At 43.9% G+C, this 25,236-nt stretch overlaps 5 protein-coding genes across 5 annotated transcripts; 3 read left to right on the top strand and 2 right to left on the bottom strand.

The window, feature by feature from the left end:
* Positions 1 to 2,605: 2,605 nt before the first annotated feature.
* actr5 (actin related protein 5) lies at positions 2,606 to 7,366 on the bottom strand. Its single transcript, XM_057041458.1, has 9 exons — positions 6,965 to 7,366; positions 6,270 to 6,508; positions 5,652 to 5,821; positions 5,318 to 5,535; positions 4,584 to 4,748; positions 3,935 to 4,039; positions 3,647 to 3,786; positions 3,255 to 3,387; positions 2,606 to 3,097 (listed from the first exon to the last, which is right to left on the bottom strand). The coding sequence occupies exons 1-9, from the start codon at positions 7,343 to 7,345 to the stop codon at positions 2,777 to 2,779; spliced, it is 1,872 nt and encodes a 623-aa protein (XP_056897438.1). The 5' UTR covers positions 7,346 to 7,366; the 3' UTR covers positions 2,606 to 2,776.
* Positions 7,367 to 12,248: 4,882 nt separating this feature from the next.
* Positions 12,249 to 15,759, top strand: LOC130530571 (vesicular inhibitory amino acid transporter-like). Its single transcript, XM_057041865.1, has 2 exons — positions 12,249 to 13,066; positions 13,759 to 15,759. The coding sequence occupies exons 1-2, from the start codon at positions 12,686 to 12,688 to the stop codon at positions 14,944 to 14,946; spliced, it is 1,569 nt and encodes a 522-aa protein (XP_056897845.1). The 5' UTR covers positions 12,249 to 12,685; the 3' UTR covers positions 14,947 to 15,759.
* A 432-nt stretch (positions 15,760 to 16,191) lies between these two features.
* Positions 16,192 to 19,971, top strand: bpifcl (BPI fold containing family C, like). Its single transcript, XM_057041867.1, has 16 exons — positions 16,192 to 16,363; positions 16,423 to 16,540; positions 16,622 to 16,733; positions 16,820 to 16,948; positions 17,140 to 17,295; positions 17,366 to 17,429; positions 17,575 to 17,635; positions 17,759 to 17,850; positions 18,075 to 18,251; positions 18,353 to 18,412; positions 18,716 to 18,883; positions 19,074 to 19,141; positions 19,214 to 19,256; positions 19,332 to 19,392; positions 19,474 to 19,550; positions 19,640 to 19,971. The coding sequence occupies exons 1-16, from the start codon at positions 16,349 to 16,351 to the stop codon at positions 19,697 to 19,699; spliced, it is 1,461 nt and encodes a 486-aa protein (XP_056897847.1). The 5' UTR covers positions 16,192 to 16,348; the 3' UTR covers positions 19,700 to 19,971.
* Positions 19,972 to 20,057: 86 nt separating this feature from the next.
* Positions 20,058 to 23,334, bottom strand: LOC130530577 (PRELI domain containing protein 3B-like). The gene is made up of 6 exons (XM_057041873.1): positions 23,175 to 23,334; positions 22,092 to 22,260; positions 21,906 to 21,995; positions 21,679 to 21,749; positions 21,473 to 21,575; positions 20,058 to 21,354 (listed from the first exon to the last, which is right to left on the bottom strand). Exons 1-6 carry the CDS (start codon positions 23,204 to 23,206, stop codon positions 21,238 to 21,240), a joined length of 582 nt encoding a protein of 193 aa, XP_056897853.1. The 5' UTR covers positions 23,207 to 23,334; the 3' UTR covers positions 20,058 to 21,237.
* Positions 23,335 to 23,859: 525 nt separating this feature from the next.
* Positions 23,860 to 25,221, top strand: atp5f1e (ATP synthase F1 subunit epsilon). The gene is made up of 3 exons (XM_057041874.1): positions 23,860 to 23,996; positions 24,343 to 24,470; positions 25,059 to 25,221. Coding segments are annotated over exons 1-3 (162 nt in total). The 5' UTR covers positions 23,860 to 23,964; the 3' UTR covers positions 25,061 to 25,221.
* The last annotated feature ends 15 nt before the right edge of the window (positions 25,222 to 25,236 follow it).

The following is a 25,236-nucleotide window of genomic DNA, read 5'->3' as shown; positions in this document are numbered from 1 at the left end:
TGGGAGGAGGCAGAGGAGGAGGAAGAGGAGGAGGAGAAGCAGGTCATTTACATCTAATTACAGCTACTTCTGCTTCTTGCTGGTGGAGATTACGCCATGCTGGACACTTTGGAACTGTTTCATTTTGGACAAACAATGATGTTTTGTCTCATTATTAATGGAGCCGCAGACATTTGATGCTCGAGTCTGTGTGTCCTATCAAATTGTGTAAGCTCCTGCAGAGCACAGAGGCCTTTTGTGCCTCATTTCCTTTGCTGGATTTTAAATATTTTAACCCGTTGGGAGCCTGCTGGAGGAAATGGAAGCATGTATAAAAGGCTTTTGAAGGGTCACAGGGGACTATTGATGTTCAGTTGCCCAAATCACATCAATAAAATATATACAAAACAGCAAAAAAATATAATTCAAAAGCAAGAAAATAGGGAAGAATAAAGAGCCACACATGAGAAGGAGGCTTTTTAAGGTCAAAGTGATGCTCTAAGTCTGGAACATGTTTGTGTTGATTCTTTATAATGAAGTTTAGCAAACCTTTATGTGCACGATAAAGAATAATTACTTGCACTGAAGTCAAATTGCATCCTTTTTAAAAGTTGAGTAGTTTCTTGTTTATTCCTAGGTTGTGTCATTGAAGGACAAAAACATAATTATTCCTCATAATCATCGTGTTTGCGCGGTTTTAAAGACTTTCCAAAATCCAATCCTGGAATTAAAATGCATAGAAGACAGAATTTGGAGGTAAGGGATCCTGTTGACCATTAATTTCAAATGAAGACATTGACTTAAGCAGCCGTCTGATGTGCGGCGTGTCGGATAAATGAAGAGGGAAAATATGCTTAAACCTGGACATGATTAACTCTGGGTGATTGTCAGCTCCTAAATCCTCTTAAAGGAGTGATCTTCATACAATAGTGTCAAAATCAAAGAGAAAATATGATACTGCTGAAAAAGGAAAAGAGGGGAGACACTTTTAGAAATCTCATCTGGCTCCACAAACAATCAAAAAAAAGGTCTTGGTATAAACCAAATATTTCAACCAGCAGTTATTAAACCACAGTTACAGTATCTCTTACAGTGTGTGATATTATCCCGAACAACATGAAGAGGATGTTGTTATGGATGTTTATGAGACACATTACACAGACCTGAAATTCATTTGATATTGGTCAAGTCAAAATTTGATAGATTTGAAATGAAGTCCTTTGAGACACCACTGTACTAGAGACAGCGCTAAAAATATCAGTTAAAATGAACTACAAGGTCTAAGCCTATAAACATCCTTAGATATGCAAATATGTTAACTTAGCATGGCTTTGTTTCATCATGAAGTGCAGCTGAGATCTAAAACGGAGCACCTACAGTTCCATCTTTATCTCTCCTGCGCTCAAACACAGGGCTGAGCTCAGTCCTGAACGGTGTTCCTGCTGACCTCCAAATCCTCCTTATTGGACCATGCCCAACACTCTGCCACAAACAGAGTCCAATTACAGCCCTGGCTTATTCAGAAACACAAAATGCGCCCGTGATCCCTGGAGCTGCAGAAAGAATTTGTGCAGAAACCCCAACTAATGATGAGTTTTATTGACCCGAGCAGTAAATTTGACATGGACGCTGCTGATATTCGGCAAGTTAGTGACAGAAATGTACAAAGAGGGTGAAAACAGGTAAAAATAAAAATGAGCACCTTCAACTAGCATGTTTTTGTTGCTGTTGACGCATCCTGGACAGGGGGCTAAATCTGGGCAACTGAATCGGTATGGTAAATATCCTCGTGAAAACATTCACGTTCACTTTTGCTGAGGTAAAAGATAGAAGTCTCATTTCATTCTCTGGTGTGAGTTGGTTGCCCTGCAGCCACAGGTCTGGTTTGGCTCTGAATAGCAACCCGCCGTCCCTTTAAAATGAAACTGTCGGACATGAGAAAGAGCAGTGGCACAGTTTTACAGGCTAACACCATTAGAGCAGAGGTCTGCTGACTGCTTAATATACCTTAATAACCTGGATCAGCACAGAATAGAGCAGCACAGCACACCTGCAACAGGACCAAGAGCTTCTACAGAGGACATTAAAGGATTTATATCAGATTAGAAAGAACTGGGCTTAATGTGTCCTGAATCTGTGGTGAGTGGAGCCAAAACACTGTAATGGTTAATAAAAAATAGGCAGGCATTACAATATTAGAAGTAGTGTTGCTTTTAGTAAATATTTTCAATATATATATATCAAAATAGACCTAGGACACAATTTAGTGGTACTTTTCTCCCCCTAGTGGTATGAAATTGTTTAACACACAAGAAACGACTGTAGCATTAAGCCAAAACTGCATCCAGAGGATTTTTGTATTTACAGGGTCAGTTGTTAAAATAAAGTAACTGAAATATGTCAATTTAAAAAAAAAATCTAACAAATACTGTTGTCAGTTGTATCCTACGTCTTATTTCATGATTTTTAAGATTGGGTTTAGTTTAGTTTTGGAAAAATCTGTGGTCATTTTTTCAATTAAATATTAACAATTAGCTGAGTAATATAAACAAAATAGGTCAGCTATTACAAAACGACTTATTTCAGATGCAATGGGAGAAATGGAGTTAAACAAAAAGGCCAGTCATTTACAGAGGAAATACAAAATTTATATAAAACATACAAATGCCTTCTATTTACATGACAAAACATTACCAGCAAACCTCAGTTTAATGACCATTCAATATGAATGATCGTTTAACAGACTGAGGAAACCACAAAAGCAAAACATCGATATCATGACAACCAAGACGTCAGTTTAGGAGTTCACCCTCAACATATTGGAACTCGAGGTTGGATGTGCGGCTGTAACCATAGTGGCTGGTGCAGAGGCCACAGCTGATGGCAGCGTGGGGGCACAGGGCTCAGTGGGGCGGGCAGGAGCTGGTTTGGTGATTTTAATGGGAACGAAGGTGTTGGAGGCACGGTGCTCACTCAGGTATTCGCCTCCTTTCTCCTCGTACTCCTGCCTGCTTATCCACCCCTGTGCTGCTGCTCCCTCTCTAGGAGGCGGGTTCTCCAAGGCCCAGTCACGCGCCCCAAACCAGGCATCCAGGGCAGGTCGCGAGGCCAGAGTCACCTAAGAAGGAGTCGAGACTTTAGACGTCATGTCTGGTCTGTATGTCACTGTAAAAATGTGAATCTATTTAAACAACTATCTTGGAATTCTAATTATGGCTGTATGTTAAAGCTGGGGTTTATAAGGTTTTATGGCATATAATGTATGACTGTAGTACCTTAAAATGTGACTGAAAAGGCCTCATGGCCAGCAGTTCCTTCTCCACTCGCTCCTTCATCCCAGGGTACTGCATGTTTCCTCCTGTCAGAAACACGTTGCTCACCAGCGCCTCCTGCTGTTCTGGAGTGTATCTGCATGTGGTAGAGATACACAACTTAATAATTAGGCATAGTTCTCTGAGACAAATTCATGTTTAGGATATTAAGACCTTTAATCAAGGTTTAAATTTATCTTTGTTGCAGATGAACCTCTTTCATCTTAATGCAGCATTAGATAATCACATATAAAGCCATGCATGCAAAGTGGGATGTCTGAATCTACAGCACTGAAATAGATGATATAGAGCCCATTAAAGTCTATGGTTGTTGTATAGTTATCTTGCATGATTACCTGGCCAGGACGTACTGCAACGTCTCCATCAGCCCCATCTGGTCCTCGCCGGTCAACGAGGGCTGGAAGAGAATCTCAGGACACCGTAGTCGCTCTGTCCCTACAAACAGCTGGTGGTACTCCGCCATGTTGAACACAGGCTGGAAACCAAAGTCATTTCTCACTCCATCATCAAGGCATCACTATGTACACAAAATAGTTCTGCTAGCTGCAAAACTAACCTGTAAGTAAGTTAAAAAAGTTTCTACTTTAGTTTCTACAAAAAGGCTCTACTTTTCCAGTCTCTACCTGAACCATATTAGCACTTTTTTCCTGCAGTGCATCTTCTGGGAAATCAGACTCCACCAGCGGCGCTCTATCACCCTCATCCATTGGCTGTTCCAGCTCCGACACCTGACAGAGAGCAGGAGAAAAGCCTCAGGCTTCATGTCAGCTGCAGCACATCAACGGTGGCGAACAAGGACAGATTCCACAAAGCCCAGCAGCACATTTATGGTAATTAGATATGGATGCAGGAATAATTAGAGTACTCTACTCTGTCCTCAACTCAAGGGTTTATAAAGTAAGATGATCAGCTCCGGGCATTTGTGGAGAACTGAGGAGAATGAATACTTCACTGTGGCAGCTGAAATATCTCCAAATCAATCCAAAGTTTAGTGTGAGTGTGTGTTTGTGTGTGTGTGTGTGTACTTAGACATTCATTGCTAAAATACTTAATACCAATTAACCTTTTTCTACTGTTACATTTGGGAATTTGGAGTTATTTCTTTTAATCATACACATTTTCAATATGAAGAATTTTGTTTCTCTGGAATGTTTCTTTCATCTAGTCTAAAACTGTCAGACTGAAAGAAACACAATAAATCACCACACCCAAGTCAGCCTGCAGCATCAGCCAAAGCATGATAATAATGTTACTACTGTTGGTAACACTCACCTCCGTCTTTCCCTCTGCTCCATCACTCTGCAACAGCTTCTGCCTGCCTTGTTCTACCGCCACCTGCAGCTTGTTGATGTAGGACTGCAGCTCCTCAGCCGAGTCCATGTTGAGCTCCACCAGGTTCTTGTGAAAATGGTCCATCAGACCGTCTTCAAGCAGCTCCTGCACACACAGACCTCTAGTGTTACTGTACAACACACTTCAATCAAATATTAAACAGAATTTTCTCTTGTTTAAGGAGCAGAATGTAAGAGATTTAGGTAAAGAAACCATAAAAATGACCCTGGTATGTCTGCTACCTTTATGGAATCCTGTTAATTTGAAACACTTTTATCACTGAGAATAGTAGTCCAGCCAGAATATTCTCATTTCAAAAGCAAAGATGCAGCTTGCAAGTACCAGTACATTTAAAATCACCAAAGTCTGACATTAGTAAACATAAAAGGCATCATTATCATTGCCAAAGATGTTGTGACAAATTCAGAAACTAAACCAGGATCTGTGTAGGAGATGCCTTTGCAACATGGTGGTGGCTAGTGGAAGTGAGGAAGAATTTAAAGCTGGGTACAGCGCTCTAAAGTTCTCCATATGATTGCAGCACCTGTTTTGGCCACAAACTTACATAAAGCTCCTTTAAATTATGGAACATTGGTCATTCATTCTCTTTGGATTTTAAATGCTGCCTATAAGGTCAAACAAAATGTGAGAAAGAGATAATCTGAATCTCTTGCCTGCACAGCCATGAGCCTGTCTAACTTTTCTTGATCCTGCAGCAGCTTCTCCTCCCGGCGGCGAGCATTTATCTCCTGAAGCCGCCGAAGTTGCTGAGCTCGCCTCTCTTGTCTCTCCTCCACGCTGACAGAGCCGCTTGGCACCTTACCAGAGAAGGGAAGCTGCATGCGGTGAACTTCCCGGTCATAAAACTCAGGGCTGCGCCACTTCTCCAACTCTGTTAAGAACACGACATTCAAGTCAAGGGGCTCACCTTGAATTACTACCTATAAAGAGTACATCCAGTATACTATACTATATAATAATCAAGTGCGTACACATGATCCAATATACCTTCATGGTAATCCACAGCAGTGTAGCTGTGTTCATGCAGCAGCTCCTCCACTCGACTGAGTGTGATGGCAGCGAGGTGACCGGGGTACTTCAGCTGGAGGAGACGCTGCAGGTAAGATGCTGCCTGGCTCCCCGCTACGTTCACCCGCTTGCAGTTGACAGCATCCACCCTAAAAACAAATATATACTAAAATAAATGTTGAGCTGGCTCTTGCAACCTATATAAAGTCATTCTGAATGTCAAAGCTGCAACACATTTCAAATACATTGTTTGGGGGTATGTTTTCCATGTTTTCCTTCCCGACAATCATTTAGAATTCAGAAACTAAGGGTGAAATCCAACTTATTTTGCTCATTAGTCTGGCATATTTCTATTTTCCTCTTCATGTAAGCCACGATTTCTGCTCAGGCCCATATCATAAAGATCACTACAAAAGCTTACAAACTCAGAGGAAAGAGATGAGAATTGTAATTATTGCCCAGTATGAGAAACTGGATTCAAGTCTATTAAAACAATTAGAAACTAGGGAATTTCCTTTCAAAGAATTCTATTAAACCCAAGACGATAAAATAGAAATTAGGGCTTTCAAAACAAATGGGTTGTCCGCGACTACTCACCTGCCATTGACAACTGGCAGGACATGTGAACAGTGGCATCCAGAGGAGAGAATGATGCCAGTATGTGGAGACGGGAGGTTCTTCTGAGCGTTATTGTAGCAAAAACTGTACAAGCTATCGATGCCATACGAGACATATGGAACGTGATAGCACTCAAACAGCAACTCTGACATCATCTGCCGACAATGCAGCGGGTTACAGGGTGCCTCTGTCAGCACAATGGGGTGGGCCACACTGCCCTGAAAAGCAAAAGGAAGGTAATGCTGGTCAGTGTCACATATTAAATGCTGCTAACAACTACAATACAATTTATTGAACATTAAAACTGTGCAGAAATCATGTCATAACCTCTTTTACGCTGCTCATTGCTCTTGTCACCAAAAATAATTGCCATTTTTCTTTACTAATTCATTAAATTATTCTTTCTATCTCTCTATTCTTTCTATCTCTCAGCTCACCACACAATTTGACTTTTTAATACCTGTAAACTGTTGTAAAGAATAAGCAATTGTGGTGTTTAGGTGTTTCAGATCCTTATTGGAATCGCTACTACAATTAGCATTGTGACTTTAGCAGGCCAAATGCAAGTTCGTGATCTGCTGTGGACGTACGTTAAGAAAAACCTCCCTATAATATATTCTTTAAAGATTTCTCCTGTGATAAAAACAGTACTGTAACAGAATTGGAATACTGACCTCTGAGGTGATGCCAATGTGTGTAAAGATATAGTCGAAGATGAGTTCCTGGATCTCAAAATTCACAACTACATTTCGATCGAACTGGCTCTTCAGGAGCCACCGTAGCGGTTCCAGGTTGGGGATATCGTTACCGATCTGGGTTTCGCTGCGGGCAGCACCTCTACTACGCGCCGCCACTGACCTGAAGACCAGCCTCGGGGAGTCAAGCGCCCCTGGAACCGCCCAGCCTGCTCGGGCTTGAAAGGAACCGTTATCTATCACTATGGGGACCGGTGTGGAGGTCAGACAATGCGCGGGCAGTTCGTGTATAGGGTCAGGGGAATATTTGGAGTCCTGAAATGAGAAGATTTGATACACTGGTTCCCCAACGGAAGCCATTTTGAAAGCGTGTCACTGTAACACAGAGCCGTGTGCAGACTAGAGTATCGCATTTATGTTCCGGTTGATCCTTCAATCACAAAACGTATAGCATTTGATTTTTGGCAGAGATTCCGCCAAGGGTAATCTATAGCTGCCAGAATCTTGAAATATATTTCAATATTTTTCATTTAACATAATTTTATACACCTTTCATTTTTTAAATTGGAGTATATCCTCCAAATGTTTTGATTACTGTATAGTTTTGTTTGATTGTTTGTTTGTTTGTTTCCTACACCTAATATGTCGATAATTGTGACGTGATGTACCGGAAATCCTCAATTTAAGAGTCTCAGAAACCTATCGTGTACATAATTCTAACCACCAGGGGGCGTAAAAACACATTGTTTGCACTGCAGTGGTGAAACATATAAATTTTAATTTGTCCAAGAGAGACCTCCAAAAAATGCATTTCATATTACACGTCACCATTTAAGTTAAATAAATGGTTTTCGGCATCAGTTTGAAAAAGGTGTGTGTAGACCCATGGATATTCCAATGCGAAGCAACACTTGGACCATGTGAGCAGACTTTCTCCCTCAGGCCCCTAGATCCCTGATTTCAGTCTGTCTGCCATCCTGTTACTCCCAGTTGACCGAGTGAGGCCTCAGCTGGTGATGTGGGACACCTGCAGGTGTGATCTGCTGTATATCCCACATGTCTACCACTGCACACGTCTGTGTTGGTCCAACAGAGACACCAGTCAGGAGGTTTACAGCCCCATTTACTATTTCACTTTTTTTTTTTTAAAAAACAACAAAAAACCTTGAGTATCTCTGATTAGCTGAAATATTGCACTGAAAAAAGTATTTCGACTCTTAAATCAGAAGCACCTCTAACATATGAATTACAGCTATCTTTATATTATTTTATCATTAGGAGACATTTAATTCTTCCAGATTTCTGAAAATGTTTTTTTAAGACTGTCTACCTATATTGTGAACATATAGGAGATGAAAATAATTGTTGGGTGTGTGTTCATGTGTGTGTTGGGGGCTTACTGTATAAGGCTTGATGGTGTGTCACTGAAGCATGAGCACAGTTCACTGCTCAGGCACAAAGCTCTAAGTGACTGTGGTCCCCTCCTCCTGATGCTAATAAGCAGATCTGGGTCAGCTCACTCTCTCAAACACACACACACACACACACACACACACACACACACACACACACACACACACACACACATACACACACCCACCCACTGGTAAGACAAACAATTTCTTACGTACTATCCACACATTCCCACCCACCCACCCACCCACACACACACACACACACACACACACACACACACACACACACACACACACACACACGACTCCATTCCTCCCACAGGGCAAGACATGACATTGTGTCACTGTCCGTGCACGATGCTCACAGCTCTCTGCTTGTTGTGCTTGTCAACCCCGCAGTGGTGATGAGGCGCTGGGGAATTAATAGGCTACAAGCACTCTGGGACTGCCACATATGATGCCAGGCAGCCTCCATTTTGTGGAGGAACGAACAGACTCGTCCCACCGACGAGGAGGGAAATGGGTGGAATGTGATACCAGTCCTGTTTAGCAGCTGCTGAATAGTACATTAATGGTTCTGTCTGGCTTGAATTTTTAGAAATTAACTGATTCTCCAAGTTTGTGTGTGTGTGTGTGTGTGTGTGTGTGTGTGTGTGTGTGTTGTGTGTGTGTGTGGTGTGTGTGTGTGTGTGTGTGTTTTAACAGCTCTGAGCACTTCTGATATGTCAGAGTTACCCTTCTTTATGACTCTCCTCAGAGCCATGTCTCTGTCTCTCTCTCTCTCTCTCTGTCTCTGTCTCTCTCTCTCTCTCTCTCTCTCTCTCTCACACACACACACACACACACACCACACACACACACACACACACACACACACACACCTGTCACTATCGCTCTCTTCAGTCTCTGGCCCTGTAAAGCCAGCAGATCTTTTTGGGCCACACAGTGATTAATGTGTTTGTGCACCTGTCACCATTCGTGCACTCGTGTCCGAGTGTGTTTCTGACCATGTGTGAGATGGGTTTTTTTTCTAAAAATCACAAGGAAAGAAAGAAATAATCGAATGTCTGGTCCAGATGGCCTGTAGAATTTATTGTAGTAGTTTCTCTTTGACGATTGGTTGAAATCTCCTCTTCACCAGACCTATAGAAATTTGAAATTAAATCATCTCCGGCCAGAAACAAAATTCGTTTTTTACTGATTAATTTTGTATTAATCCTTTTATTTCATGTTGTGAAAATAACTTAACATTAGTTTACATTATGATAATGTAAATAAACATAGATTATATATTAAACATATAAAGTGTTTGCAAATGTTAATTTTATATATTATATATAGCTTTTGTTTTCAGATTTCACAGATAAAGAAACTTCAGAGCTGAAGATTCATCCGTATGTTTGAAAAGATAAAGCTGTATAACATTAAAGGAATCAATTTGATTAAGTGATTGATGAAATTAGGGTTTATATATAATATAATTGTGAACTGTGCGTGCATTTCGGATTTCATAACGACATATTCACGGATTCAAATGTATTTTGACATTTTTGTAACGACGCACTGTGTTTTATTGTCTGACAGCAGATATTTTCTCTGCCAGGAGACTCGAGTGACGCGGGTCCACTGTGCGTGTTTTGGAAGGGTGACAACATGCTGACACGCACCTACAGCGACTTCACATGACATTAAAATCGCAGTTTTTCCATCATGATTCGCTCTACTAAGGTGAAACGGTCTGTTCAAAAAGGGTTGTTTTGTTATATATCCACTGAAGACAAAACTTAAAATTAAAGACCCCCCCCCCCCCCCAAAAAAAACCCAGATTTTCTCTCTGATTTTAATTTTCTATAAATAATTTCGAGTTTTTAAAAATAACAAAACCAAAACACTATCAACATGGCGGTTTGACCGTCGCTCGATTTTTTAAATCTTTTTTATCACTCAGTACAATAGGACCAAATGTTTGGATTAACCGTATCAAATGAAAGAAATCGTTAAAAAATCCCCCTTAATTTATATACAGGGATATTATGTCTAATTATTGTGTCCATGGCAACTATCAGAGATTATTGCTTGCAGTCGGCGCACGGCTGTTAGACCCGGCTATAAGCCCCTCACACACACACACTCACACACACACACAACACACACACACACACAAGCCAGGGCGTCGTGCCTCCACACTCCCCTGTCTCTATGTATTCCGACTGTCTCTATCTTGATTCACAGAGCCTGAATTAATCCCTCGCTTTGTGCCCCGAAAAGCTAATTTGGTCTCCCCGGCAACCAATCTGACCATCAGAAATCCTTACGAAGAAAAAATAAACCCAAACAAACAGAATGAAAATCGATTTTGTCTCAAATAGTCAGAAATGATCAGGGAGGCGTTTCTATTGCGAGTAGAGGAAAGCGCTTTATATTTCGCTTATTTTTCTTTGTTGTTCTTAAATTTCTTATTTTTGCGTGGTCGTATTGTTGTTTGCGTGCGCGTGTGTGTGACATTTGCAGCCAATCGCGTGTCCCTTAGCCTGGAGACTGTACATGTGATGGGGGAGGGAGTCTGGAGAGATGCCTGAAGGACTCTCCCCATTTCCTACAGACGCGTACGCACACACACACACACACACACACGCACGAACGCACTGATGACACGCACAATTAATAAACACTGGGTTGTTGTGCACGTAAAGCATCTGTAAAGCAGCCCAAGCCAAGCATGGAAATATGCGCCACTTTTCTGTCCTCTGGCTGCATATTTGCTAAAATTAGATCCTCCTTTCATGTTGGGATTTTTCTTCTTCTTCTTTCAAAGCTGCGCCGAACATTGTGTCTCATTCATGATTATTCCTATTAATGATGACAGAATAATATCGCACACGTGACGACAGGCTGAATCAACACAGGGTTGGGTTTAAATGTCGTTTATTAGCATAAATGTCTGTCTCTCTAGCGGGGACGCGTTTTCATCAGTTCTACCACGGTTTCTAGTAAGATGAAAAATAAATAAATAAAAATATTCGATGACAGTCGACAGCCGTCACATCATATTACTGAGGTTTAAAAAGAGGCTCTTCCAGAGGATTAAAGCTTAGGTGGAAAAGAAAGTCCCACTGAGATCCCTCCACCCCCACCCCCACTGTGCAACCATATACATAAAATAAATGTACATAGATCGATATAGAGCATGCCATATTCCAGGGGTTGCCTCTCGCGGTTCCATTTCCTTAATTCTGAAAACCGTAACGGGGACGAAACTGATGGATTTGGTGCAGGAGCCGTCTGCAGCGCTGGCGTGCACCGCGGGAGGCCTCCGCGAAGCCCTCATCCCGTCAACCTCGAGCTGCAGCCCCCTGAAGGGGCTGATCGGGAATAATGCTGTCAAATGAGCTGGAAACCAAAATATGCATCCGCGAGAGAGACAGACCTGCTGCAGCGCTACAACATTTACAGATGTGGTCTTTTGAGATATGAGCACGATTGCGCATCCTCTAAAATTAGAAATGACAGTTTATTCCAATTTCAAAATCCTCATATTAGCCTTAATTGGTCGTGTCTTAATAATAAACGTGCAAAGCGAACTAGATGAGTGGCTCCGAAATGCGCGGCTCTGCGCGCGTCCCTGTGTGGCGCCTTGTGGCGTTTGGTGCTTCCCGACATTGACCTGTTGACAGGATCCAGCCTAAAACAGGTGAAATGTTTGATCTCTTTTTTCGTGCATAATGTCAGGAGCCATTCTGGAAATGACCTGACGGTTAAATCATCGGTATTTGCCCCCCTCCCTCTCTCTCTCTCTCTCCCTCTCTCCCTCCCTCCCCCTCCCTCCCCCTCTCTCTCCATCTCTCTCTCTCTCGGATGCTGCAGTCAGATTCCAGCCTTCGCTTCTGTCATGATTTCCAACCCGCAAAACTGCTTGGAAGGGAAATACGCTCATTTTTGAGCCACAAATGAGGACATTTTGTATTTTTTTCCCCGTCTGCGCTGTTGGGCGTTTCACCTTTGAGGCAAATGCCTGTGAGTGATTTGCAAAAAAAATAATATGGACGCGCAAGTTAGGAAAAGCAACTGAGGGATTCTTTTAAAAAAAGAGAAAAGATTTTGGGTGAAGGCGCCATTTAGAAGCCCGGTTGGCGTTCGTTGCAACGACATCGAAACGGAATCAGGGATGACTTTACATCCGCAATAACAAAAAAAAATAGGTAAATTACTCTGTATGCGCCCGCAACTTTGCTTTTGCACGTTTAAAATATTTTCCAGTTGAAGAGCGCGTTTTATCCCGAAGAAGATGGCTCACCTTATACGACACAAGCTGACCAACAAGCTGACCAATGCGGCCCACACGGTGTCCAACAAATCTCAGGCCAAGGTCAGTGGGGTGTTCGCCCGCTTGGGCTTCCAGGCCGCCACGGACGAGGAGGGCCTGGGGTTCGCCGAGTGCGACGATCTGGATTATGACTACAGGCAAGGGATGCAAATGGATGTCCTTCAAGGAGACGATGAAGGAGGGCGCATGGAGGGCGAGGGGGAGTTTGAGGGAGACAGCCACTACCAGAGAGACGGAGCCGGTCGGAGGCCCTCGTCCATGAAGACAGGAGGTTCTCTGGATGAGGACAAGCCCAGAATCACCACCTGGGATGCGGGGTGGAACGTCACCAACGCGATCCAGGTAACCAGTGGTTTGGCTGGAACCGTAACTGTGAGCATCGTGTGCATGAGACGGGCCTGTAGTGGACAAAAAGTCACCTTGAGATTGGAATCTTTTGATGTAGTCGACGATAAAGGACCAGCGCGGGTGTGCGAACGACGCACAGTTGATTTAAATAATCTATATATGCATTTAACATATATTTTAGGGAAATAAAAAGTTGACAAAAAAAATGCGACGTTATTTCACATTGGATTCGTTTCTTCTCCCCTTCCTAAAAGCATGATGCAGGTCTTTAAGATGTATTTATTCAAATCTTTTTATCGGGAGCTGCAGGCTGGGCCTGCTGGACCTTGATAACCCTGCAGCTGAATGGCACCCACGTGCTTATCAACTCAAAAATCAAACTCCAATTTAAATTCATTCATTTATTTTTTTTTTCAGTTCGATCGCATTTTTGTCAATTTCACGCGTCTGCGCGGATTCCAAAGAACAATTAAGGTTCTACCGAATGCTGAGACCCCCCCCCCCCCCTTTTTTTTTTTTTTTTCCTAAATGTGCGGTTCCGAATGTTGTCGACACGCAAAATGTAATTTTCCTTGCGTATTCTTATGTAAGGCGTGGGCTGTCCCTTGCATGCCTGTGCTGGCCCGGCCTGTCACTGCGATGTGGGCCTCGTCCATTTCCACTCAGCTACGCCTCTCTGTCCGCAGGGCATGTTTGTCCTCGGCCTGCCGTACGCCATCCTCCACGGCGGCTACCTCGGCCTCTTCCTCATTATCTTCGCGGCGGTGGTGTGCTGCTACACCGGCAAAATCCTCATCGCGTGTCTGTACGAGGAGAACGAGGACGGCATCAAGGAGCGGGTGAGGGACTCATACGTGGACGTCGCCAACGCCTGCTGCGCCCCGCGCTTCCCCACCCTGGGTGGCCACGTGGTCAATGTGGCTCAGATTATCGAGCTGGTCATGACGTGCATCCTCTATGTCGTGGTCAGCGGCAACCTCATGTACAACAGCTTCCCGGGGTTTCCTGTTTCGCAGAAAGCCTGGTCTATGGTGGCCACCATCGCGCTCCTGCCGTGCGCCTTCCTCACGAACCTGAAGTCCGTGTCCAAGTTCAGTTTGCTCTGCACCGTGGCGCACTTCATCATCAACGTGATGGTGATTGCCTACTGCCTGTCCAGGGCTCGAGAGTGGGCCTGGGAGAAGGTCAAGTTTTACATCGACGTGAAGAAGTTTCCCATTTCGATCGGCATCATCGTGTTCAGCTACACCTCTCAGATCTTCCTGCCCTCGCTGGAGGGAAACATGCAGAAGCCCAGCGAGTTCCACTGCATGCTGGAGTGGAGCCACATCGCCGCCTGCGTCCTCAAGGGCCTCTTCGCCCTGGTGGCCTACTTGACTTGGGCAGACGCCACCAAAGAGGTCATCACGGACAACCTGCCTTCAACCATCCGAGCCGTGGTCAACATCTTCCTCGTCGCCAAGGCGCTGCTATCCTATCCGCTGCCATTCTTTGCTGCAGTTGAGGTCCTGGAGAAGTCCTTTTTCCAGGACGGTGGAAGGGCGCTCTTCCCTGACTGCTACGGCCCGGGTGGGAAGTTGAAATCGTGGGGCCTGGGCCTCAGGATTGCCCTGGTAGTTTTCACCATGCTCATGGCTGTCTTTGTACCCCATTTTGCCCTCCTCATGGGTCTAACTGGGAGCCTCACCGGCGCCGGCCTGTGCTTCCTCTTGCCGAGCCTCTTCCACCTGAAACTCCAGTGGAGGAACCTCCTGTGGCACCACGTCTTCTTTGACGTCGCTATTTTTGTTATCGGGGGCATTTGTGCCGTATCGGGCTTCATCCACTCCATTGAAGGGCTCATAGAGGCGTTCAGGGACAACATCCCGGACTGAGATGACCTTTGGCACAAAGGCGCCGGGGTCGTTGTCCTGACGCAGACCTTATCCAAACATCATGGTGACATAAAAAGCTCATGATGGGGATTTTTGTGTGTGTGTGTGTATGTGTGAAATGTACATCTTTTTATTTTGCCTTCGTGATAATGTGCAATGATAAACTCTGAGCTCATAGTGTAAAGTAGTCGACTCGTTCAACCACATGTTTAATGAAGAGGACAAAAGGAAGGCGGCCGCCGCGCGAACCTGGCGGCTTATCAACGAAATAAGCGCGCCTGCGGGAAACAGCTTTCACACAAAAGTTGTCAAAGACCAGGCGAAAAACGTCCAGCTCGTGATTCTAAATGTGAGTGTGCACGTGTCTGTATCTGGGGAATGAAATGTGTGATAAAACAATGCAGTGAATATGTTATTAATAGATATGTCATAAACCCCACTGGAGAGAAAAAAAAAAAGACCAGACCAGCTGGGACGGTGCTGTCTGGCTATAATAGGCGACAATATACTTATGTGCAATCGTTTGAACAGAACTCTTATTTTTCTGGACTTGTTTTTGTGTTTTGTTTTCCACCCTCTGTGGTAATCCTCAGTCTCCTTCGTTTCGTCGGTGTTGCAAGTGTCACTTGGACGACGTGAATACAAAGTGCAAGCAGGTGGACCCTAACTGTTCTATGAAAATGTCTGTCTGATAATATTCTCTTGCTATTTGAACCTGTTATGTGTAATTTAATGGAACTAATCATGGTGTGTGAGACAAAGAGTATCTGTTGAATTAAGAGACAAATAAATCCAATATTTTATGGCTGGTGATTCTAATGTTATCTCAATGTGCCGTCCTTGCACGCTTCCTCTTTGAAGAGCAAACTTCTCTTTTCCAAAGGTCACGGCGGTGGTGTCGGTGCACCCTGCTGGTTTCGACTTCCGTGCTCCCATGAGAGGAAATACACAAAATAACTCACCATCTAGAAGGGAAAAGCAGGCTGTAGAAAGTGTAAAAGCTCTGTAATCACGGTCCAAAGCTCTGGGATATCATCTGTTCCATTTCAGAAAAGAAATGAGAGCTATAGAAATGAAATCATTCCATCGAGTGCCTGCACACATGACAGAAACATTAACATTTTTCACTTCCCTTATAGTAAAAAGGGGCTTTTTAAAAAATAAATAATATCTAAAGAGGCAGATGTTATTCATAGACAGACTGAGCTGAACATTTAACCCAACATTTCTCATAAACCACATGGCGTTTGTAGTTTTTAAACAGACAGAATGGATGACGCACACTGGAGCTCATTTAAAATCAACCACAGTTTCCTGATCTTCACAAAAAGGTGCAGCAGATTCGCCCCCAGTTTCACTTCTCCGTAGACACAAGCTGCAGAAGTGCGGTGGAGAGGAGCTCATGTCGCTGCCCCAGGTCAGGTAGGCCACGTCTCTAATGGTTTGTCGAATACTGAATAAACGGGGATATTTCAGGAGACCTCGGTCAGCCACAACATGCGTCTATTCTTGGCTGTAATTGTGCTGATAACGCCGACCTCTGGTGAAACTCCGGCCGTTCACGTCTCTCTGACCGATAAAGCTCTCCACTATGGTAAGGCAGCAGCCCGACAGGATCTGCCGGATCCACCAATCTGGACTATATTTTCTAACATGTAGCACGGTCTCCTGCCAGGTGCGTACGCGGGTGCACAGTGGATGACAGATAAGCTGAAGGATGTCTCTATCCCAGACATCAGCGGTGAAATCTACATCTTATTTGATAACTTACACTACACGCTGATGGGGTAAGAGAGTTAAACTGTGGTTCCAACCCCCCCCCCAAAGAGAATGGAGAGCTGTTTACACCTGCCTTTGCTTTCCTCATGTGCAGCATCACCATAGAAAATGTGAAGTTTCCAGAACCTTCTGTGGAGTTCTATCCAGGGAGAGGATTGGATGCATCTGTCTCGGATGTCAGCGTTACACTGACTGGTGGGTGGATAACAAGATTTGGCTTAATGTGAGTATTCCAAAATCTCATACCATAAAACGTCTAAATTCTTACACATTATTGATTTTTAATTTAGTGTTTGTCTTCCACAAATCAGGCCATTTTCATTAAACCTGAAAGGACCTTGAAAGGATTTCAAGGTCCTTGATTTGTATGTCGGATGACTTGAACCCCATCGTGTGCTTGTCTGTGCATTTCAGACAGGATGGTGGAACCTTCCAGATGAATGTTTTCAACACGGATGTGACCTTTGCCGTGCAGCTGGGCAGAGGAGTTGGCGGTCATCCATTTGTCACCAGTGTCAACTGCGAGGCTCACGTCGGAGGCGTGGACATGCAGTTCCACGGTGGTGGCAGGTATGATAGAAACAGTGGCATGAGAGGGACGCTGAGGTGGCACATAAACTCTGCTTTTTCTATCCGATAGTTGGATTTTCCAGCCTTTTGTGAGCAAATACAGGGACCGCGTCAGAGGAGAAATAGAGGACAAAGTGGGTTTTCCCTGAATTTTGTGACATGATTGCAAATCATGGTTATTTAATCTCTGCAATTGTTGAACAATGCCTATATTAAACATGGTGCACAGATTCGATGTGGCAACCATTGCCGATATTCACATCTTTGGTTACGCCTCAGATCTGCCCACAGTTGGAGGAATCCATTATAAAGTTGGACTACCGCCTACAGGTCTTCGGAGGTATTACACAATCTCTTTTTTTAAATTAAACGGCTGTTGTGCAACAAAATGAACCCAACTCGAAGTGGCGTGGACAGGAGATGACATGATTATACAAATAGGATAAAAATCTTTCTATTTCAGTTTCCATTAATGTGAGCAAAGACTTGACTCTTGACCTCGGTCTCACCGATGATCCCGTCATTGATGTTTCAAGTCTGAATGTGGGTCTTAAGGTAGGCAAACACGCAAAGGAACAATAACGTGGAATTTAAACTAATTTAATACCCTTAACAATAATACAATCTGCATTAAGCAAAAGTGTAGAAGTCCATCTTCAGCAGTGGTACAGTCCAGATGGTTCTGCTCCCCTGTGCTTTTGGATTTCTGCAGGACTCTAAATGCATCAATGCTGTGGTAATAGCGTCAATTATTTGATTATCTCCTTTTCTTTTTAAAGGGGGTGATCTACAGTATCAAAACCCACGCAGAACCTCCGTTTGCACCCCAGCCTTTCAGTCTGGCCGAGCAGCCAGACTCCATGTTAACACTGGGGGTATCTGAATTCACCCTGAACTCTGCCTCATATGCATATTACTCAGCAGGGCTGCTTCAGATCCTCCTTAATGACAGCATGGTGAGAAGAGGCTGTCCAATGACGCATTTCAGTCCCAAAACAGGCAGATTTTTCAACACCTCAGATTGGTTCTAGCTAACAGGCGCTATCTCTCATCTCAGATACCTTCTTACTCCCCCGTGCACCTAAACACCAGTTCATTTGGAGCGTTCATTCCTCAGGTGAGTTTAGCTGTTTCAAAACCGGCCACATAAATGCCTTCAAATGAGGAACCACAGGAGAAGCTGCTGTTCCCAGCCGGGCGGTCGTGTTGTTTAATATCACGGCCGCAAGGTGCATGTTTAATATTCAGAAAGGGAACCGTGGCAATAGATAACCATGTGTTTTTAGACCTTTGTGGAAGTGTAAAATTGATTAGACTTTGTTTGTTTTTCACGAGTGGCGTGACTTTTCTGACAGACGGTGCAGCAGAATCATCTAAAATGCGACGTTTTAACCGAGCAGAAGCCTCCCTGTTTCTGCAGCTTCCTAAGATGTATCCAGGTCTGCTGATGAACCTGCAGCTTTATGCCAGAGAGGTTCCAGTGGTCTCATTCCAGCCCGGGTTGGTCACACTGGACCTTCAGGGGGCCGTGAAGGCTTATGCAATTCAGCTAACTGGTGCCCAGATTCCCCTGTTCACTCTCAACACAGTGAGTGGTTTACTTTTAATCATTTACCTTATTTTTTGTACAAAGTTCAAAGCAGTTTAATGGTTTGTGCCCACCATGACTTGACAGATATTTACTGCTTATGTTTTCGTCGTTTAAATGATATTTCTAATTAGACCAGAACAACATCTATTTTCCTGTTTCCGCCCCCCTGCATCATTTTCCCTTTCAGGACTCAAAGTTCAGTGGTAAAGTGTGGACGGCTGGCGGGAGGCTGAAGGGCTCAGCGGAAATGAAAAAGTGAGCATCGCTGTGTTTATGAAACCCTCAGTTCACCCACTGAAAATAAGGAGGCTGCTTTCTTTCCCACAGCCTCACAGTGACACTGCAGGCGACTGAAATCGGAGGTTTCGAGGTAAACAACACTTGCGCGGAAAACTAATTAACAAACAAACAGCAGAAAATAGAGATGTAAAGAACATATTTGCAGACAGCAGCGCTTGAAAATCTGGCGAGAGTGGGAGCGAAACTAGCCATTACCAAACTCAACCGTAAGCTCCAACTGTTCTACCTGTTTGTGCCAAGTTCTGATGACTCAAATATGATCTTAAATATTATAATATCGGTTTCAGAGCGACTGAGAAAGGGTGTTGAGCTGCCCAGACTAAAGCACGCAGAGCTGACCAACACAACTCTGGAGGTGGAGACGGTGAGTCTCAACCGTCCGGAACGTTCAGGCCTGACTTAAACCCGGGAAGATGCCGTCATCGGGCTGATGTTTGTCTGTGTTCCTAACAGGGGTTCATAACCATCTCTACAGATGCACAGATCTCACTCACAGAAGATTCAACTGATTAAATCTGGAGTCAATCTGAACTGGTTTTCATGCTTTGGGTAGTTAAATGCGTGCGGATGCAGGGGAAACTCACATTGGCTCTTATCCTCATACGTTGTTTCACACTTTCAAACATATTTTGGTAATAAAGACATTTAACAGTTTAATCACAAATGATTTTCAATAACTAAACTTGTTGGTTCCACCAAGGGGCACTGTTTTTGGGGTGGAGGGGAAGGTAAACCATCACCAGGTTGTAGCAACTAAAGACAAAATAAAATTTGAATCACAAGAATTCATGCCCCAGCCCTTAATATCTTTCATGTGTTTAAGCAACAGTGAATATGTGCTTTAACAAAAACAAAAATCTTAGCCAGCATGTTCATGAAACAATGACACCTCTTTATTTTGAAACATTTCAGTGCGAGCTCTTTATTTTCTGGCACACGTTCACATTCTTGGAATGTAACACCACCACGACAGAAACGGGCCTTTATTTACAGCCACAGTTGTACCTCATGTTCCCCACAGAAGAGAAAAGAAAAGGACAGGAAGTACTGAGAAGAGTGATTTGGCTGATGCATCAGTTCCTTCTTGTAAACGTAGTTTGCGATAGATTTAATCCGATAGTAAAATGGAAAAAAACCAAAAAAAAACCAGGAACGTTGTGTTGCTTTTACATCAACAATGTAAAATCAAACACGGGAAACGAACAAAGGCCTAAACTGCAGCAGCGTGCTGAGAGGTATGGAAGAAACATGAACCCTACATGTTAAATAAATATTAACATTAAATTCCGCTGGGGTTAGTTGGCACCCTCGGTGTTCAGCCCAGCTCCTCCTGCCACAGGTGAATCACAATATGTTGCTCACTGCTTGGACACTTTCTTATTTAAAAACCACAACGCACAAGTTGAAAATAAGTTAGACATTCAAGTTTGAACATTCTTAAAGTGTAACATTAACTAGGCGGCACATCTTCAGCAGGAGATTAAAATTAGCACAGATTTAAACATAATGGACTCATTTCTACCCAGAACATACCAGAATACTCAGAGGAAAACAGTAAATAGTATTAGTACTAATAGTATTATCTGAATTATTTCAACATCGACCTGAAACAATCCTCTATTAGTCAGTGGAGAGTAAGTGCCAGGAGCTTTGAGATCTGGTCAGTCCTAGGGTACAAAACAAGGCCAGTCAGTCCACAAAGATTAGTGGGATGTGGCTTCATTTGGCCATTAACAGCATCAGCTGCAACAAAAGAGGAGAAAAGACAGAATGGAGGAAAAAGCTGAGACGACATGGAGGCACCGTGTGACTTCAAGAGTCTCATGAGCTTCGAGTGCGACGGTCCCGTTGGGTTGTTGTTTCTTTTAAACCGCCACCAGCTCAGTTCTCCCTGGCTGGCGTCGACCGTTGAGGGTGGACGCGGGGGACAGCTCCAGCAACATTCACACAAAGAGGGGGGAGGCGCCGGAGGACGAGACTGTGGTGGTCAGGCTCCGCTGACACGCGAGGTGTGAGGAAATGTCCGAGAGGTCCACTGGTTCAGGACGCCATCATTTGTCTGCAACGGCTGCTGCCATGGGAACGCGCATAGTTCCACGCGCTGTTGCTGCCAACTCTTCGATTTCTGTGTTCAATCGTCTGATGACCCATTCCATGGCCTCCCGACCCTGAGACAGACAGAAGGGGAGCGTTTTATACCGCTGTAAAGGGACAGTTCTGGGTGTCTCTGGGGCCGCTCCCGTTGGGCCACCTAATCCCAGCCAGTCACGCAGGGATTTGCAGTACCTTGTTGGCGTTGCCAGAGATGGTTTTTGCCATCAGGCCCTCCAGGTAGCTGCTAAGACTGACTCCCTTCACACTGATGAGGGCCTCCTGGGTCAGCACTGTCCTGAAGGCACACAAATGTCACGAGATTACGTTCAATCTCTTCGTTCATCCCGGCAACATACTGAAATGCTAACGGCATCATAATGAAACAAAAAGTGCCCTACTTTTCAGGATCCTGCGGATGCGGTTTGTACGTCAGCTTCTCGTCCACTGACACCATGTTTGTGAAAGAAATCTGGACGGAAAAATAAGAGTTAAATAAGAGTTACCATAGAGTTAAATTATTCACAAGTGAATAGCTGCTAGAGTAAATACACATAAACAAGTCAACACTGTAGCGATGTTGCTGCTGTTTGTGCGAGCGCTAGGATGCTTGTGGGACACTACTTACATTTGTAGACTTGAGCTCAAAGGTTTTCTCTTGAGGATCAACCACAGAATGCTCCTGAACATAAGTGCACGTTTTTGATATCCCAGCGATCTGCAAAAAAGGGGCACAAGTGTGATGCAGCTGCAGACAAACAAACAAAGCATCCTTAGAACCCCAATCCAATTCTAGTTACATCGTGCCACTTACAGATTTAGCCATGGAGGGGAGACCCCACTCGGTGCTGAGCAGCCTGGTGCTGTGCAACCGTCCCTGCGTGTCCACGCTTCTGTCCAGGACATCCACGCCAAACACACCGGGGTTCATGGGGTTGGGGTACTTCTGCATTGCTGCCTTGATCACCGTCTCCCAGGGGTGACTGTTTTAGACATTTGAGACCTTACTGCCAGCAAATTTCTAAACATGCAATATTCTTGCTGCTTTTCTCTCCTCCTTCAAGAGCTTCTCCAGCACTGACTGCTGCTGATATAACACTTTAAACTCCTAGTTGAATAACAAGAATTCATCCGTGTTAGAACTGATATTTTAAAACTGTGCAGCAGAGAATGGAGGTGGAGGCAGATGTTACAAATACCAGCATCATGGATTTCTCTAGAACTTACTGGGAAAAGGACTAATAGTTATCTGCCATTCTTCCAGGAATATACTTGCATTTAAACTGTGCCAGAAAAATGAACAAAATTAAAGCGGGGGGGAAATGACTGCATGTGAATTTAATCACTGCGTCTCATCTGACAATCAGACCGTTATGTAATGTTTACGGTCGCCGGTCGGCGTGATGCCAAAAGTCACCGGAGGACTTTTTTCTATTATTATTAGTCCGTCAAAGCAAGAAAATAAAAGAAATAACACGCCATCTGACGAAAAAGAAAACTCGTTAAGGCTATAAATTTAAGATGAAAAAGAGCGTAATCTAAGAAAGTAACGTTACCGCATCGGTCGTCCACGACTAGCTTCTGTGCTAACAACAGACCGTTAGAATAAAATAACACCCAAATACCTTACGTATACTAATAAAGACGAATATAGGACTGTGTTGAAATGTTCTAAACAATAATTCAGTGCCTCCGGTCAAGGCAGTGTGAACTCAGACGTATGAAGGTTAGGTAACTCGGTCTACGTCGTTAGCGTAAAGTTAGCGTTCCTTAACTTCGGAGCAGCTAGCTACAAGCGGTACAGCGGACAGTCTCGTCGGGAACAGGGAAACCCGGAAAATACAATCGCTGCTTAAAGCGTTTGTTAAAATGTCGTCTAGGAAAATGAACAACTCACTTGAAAATGTGCTCTGACGCCCAGATCTTCATTTTACTAGGCTTTTCGTGTCAGAGCTCGGGAGCCGGGCAACCGCTGACAGCGTGACCGTCCTGAGGAAGGAGGAGGGGCCGAGGAAGGAACCCTTTATTAGGAGCTACGCCCCCTAGTGGTACAGAACAGACGCTGCACACTGGCAATGAGAATCTGACAATTTCACAACCGAAATGATGAAATAATAGCATGTAAATCACTTTGATACGAGCTAACTCTTATAACTATTGCTAGGGATGCATTTGAATGATGGGATGCGCTTATTCCTCTGACTAACACGATCCAGGATGTGGTGTTGTCAGAACATATTCACAAAGAAGAATGTAATTGGTTTTTGAGGTAATAATTCATCCAAGTTCTGGGGTCGTGCAATAATCATATAAATAATACTGAGGTTAGTGATACCAGCAGCGCACTATAGCGCGTAATTGCCTTAATGCAGTAGCGGTACAGGGTTACATAATACCTTGACCCATTGAAGACCAACGTCTCTTTAGGTAAGTAACAATACCGTCGTGACAAAAATCATCAAAAGAACAGAGTATGAGCTTATGTGAGATTGCTGACATTGCAAGTGACCTTGAGTCACTCTGATATGTCTGAAAAGTCAAGAGCGGTCAGGACAGGCTGTTGATCCAGTTTTCTGCTCGGTCTGGCCGGGACCTTCAGTGACGTGTAGGGCGGAGCTACAGCCGGCGTGCCTCTTATGACGTCATCACGCACGCACCCGACCTGTCCTTGAAACCACACAAGCAAGATGGTCGCATACTGGAGACAGGCAGGCCTAAGGTAAGCGTTGTATCAAACTGTATTTGTGGATTTACTTTTGCTCAGAGTGCTGGTTTGGGTGAAGATTATTTATCTGACCAGGAACTCTTGTAGAATTTCCTTATTCATTAGAGCTACGTTGCTACCTCGTAGCCATAGTTTAGCTAGCTTTTGCCATCCACCGTACATTTATTAAAGCCATTTAAAAAAAAACCAAATGACCCTCACAAAAAAAACTTTAAATTGCGTTAACAATGCAGAATTTTGTTTTTACCAACGCCACTTTGTTACTTTTCTCTGTCAGCTGGGTGACTGAGAGGATTGCTCGTCCTTTAGCATGTTGCTAATATGTGCGACCTCCTTGCAGCTACATCCGCTTCTCCGCCATCTGCGCCAGCGCAGTGCGGGCTGCGCTCAAGCCGCAGTTCAAGACCGAAGCCATGAGGGTCGCAGAGTCGAACGTCAAAGTCCTAAAGCCCAAAGCGGCCACGGCATGTAAGTTTACGCAGACTCTGTTGGTGGTTAGTGCACTCATTCATTTTGAGTTGACCTGCGTGTTGCTGTGACAGGTGAGCGCTTGTTGTCGTTTCTGTGGTGGTTCGATTACCTCAGTACCGTCATTAAAATGTGTATTTGTTGCATATTTAAGGTCCCTTTTAAAGGCATCAGATCCAGTGTAGTGGTTTTGATGGAGCTTTAGTGCATTGTCTGAAAAATCAGTCGTCAGCATAATCTTAATTTGTAATCTAAAGTATGCAGTGGCTATGAATTCCCAAGAAACAGACCTATGGGTGCACAGAAGAGCCCAGTCTGTCCTGCCCCAGCTGTTTGTCATATTTAAATGTAGTCTTTATGATATCTAGACACTGAATGAGTCGGTACAGAATTGAATTAAATCGGTTCCCTAGAATGAAAGAAAAAGTCTTTGGCTTTAAAAATGAGCTTCTTTTTCACCTGCACCTTTGCAAAACTTGACTCTCACTCTACGCTGTCGACTCTGCTCAGACTGGTGCGTTCCATCAGAGGATTCTCTTGAGTCTTGGTTTTAAAAGTGCATGTTTCTGTTCCTTTGCTCTCTTTCAGGAGGTGACAGCATGATCTAGACAGTTTTACCTTGTTTTGTGGGAGTTCTGGCCTGTAGAGGAGAGAGAAAGATGGGAAACACCCAAGATGACTGAGGGATCTGAATGAACTACCTGCTTTCCTTCTTTGTAATTAAAAATGTATTAAAGACATTGGGAACACATTTGCTTTGTGTATT

This window comes from Takifugu flavidus, chromosome 8 (assembly GCF_003711565.1).
Source record: "Takifugu flavidus isolate HTHZ2018 chromosome 8, ASM371156v2, whole genome shotgun sequence".
NCBI classification, from domain to species: domain Eukaryota; kingdom Metazoa; phylum Chordata; class Actinopteri; order Tetraodontiformes; family Tetraodontidae; genus Takifugu; species Takifugu flavidus.
The sequence above is the reverse complement of the archived record's forward strand: the minus strand, read 5'-3'. Positions and strand labels throughout refer to the sequence as shown.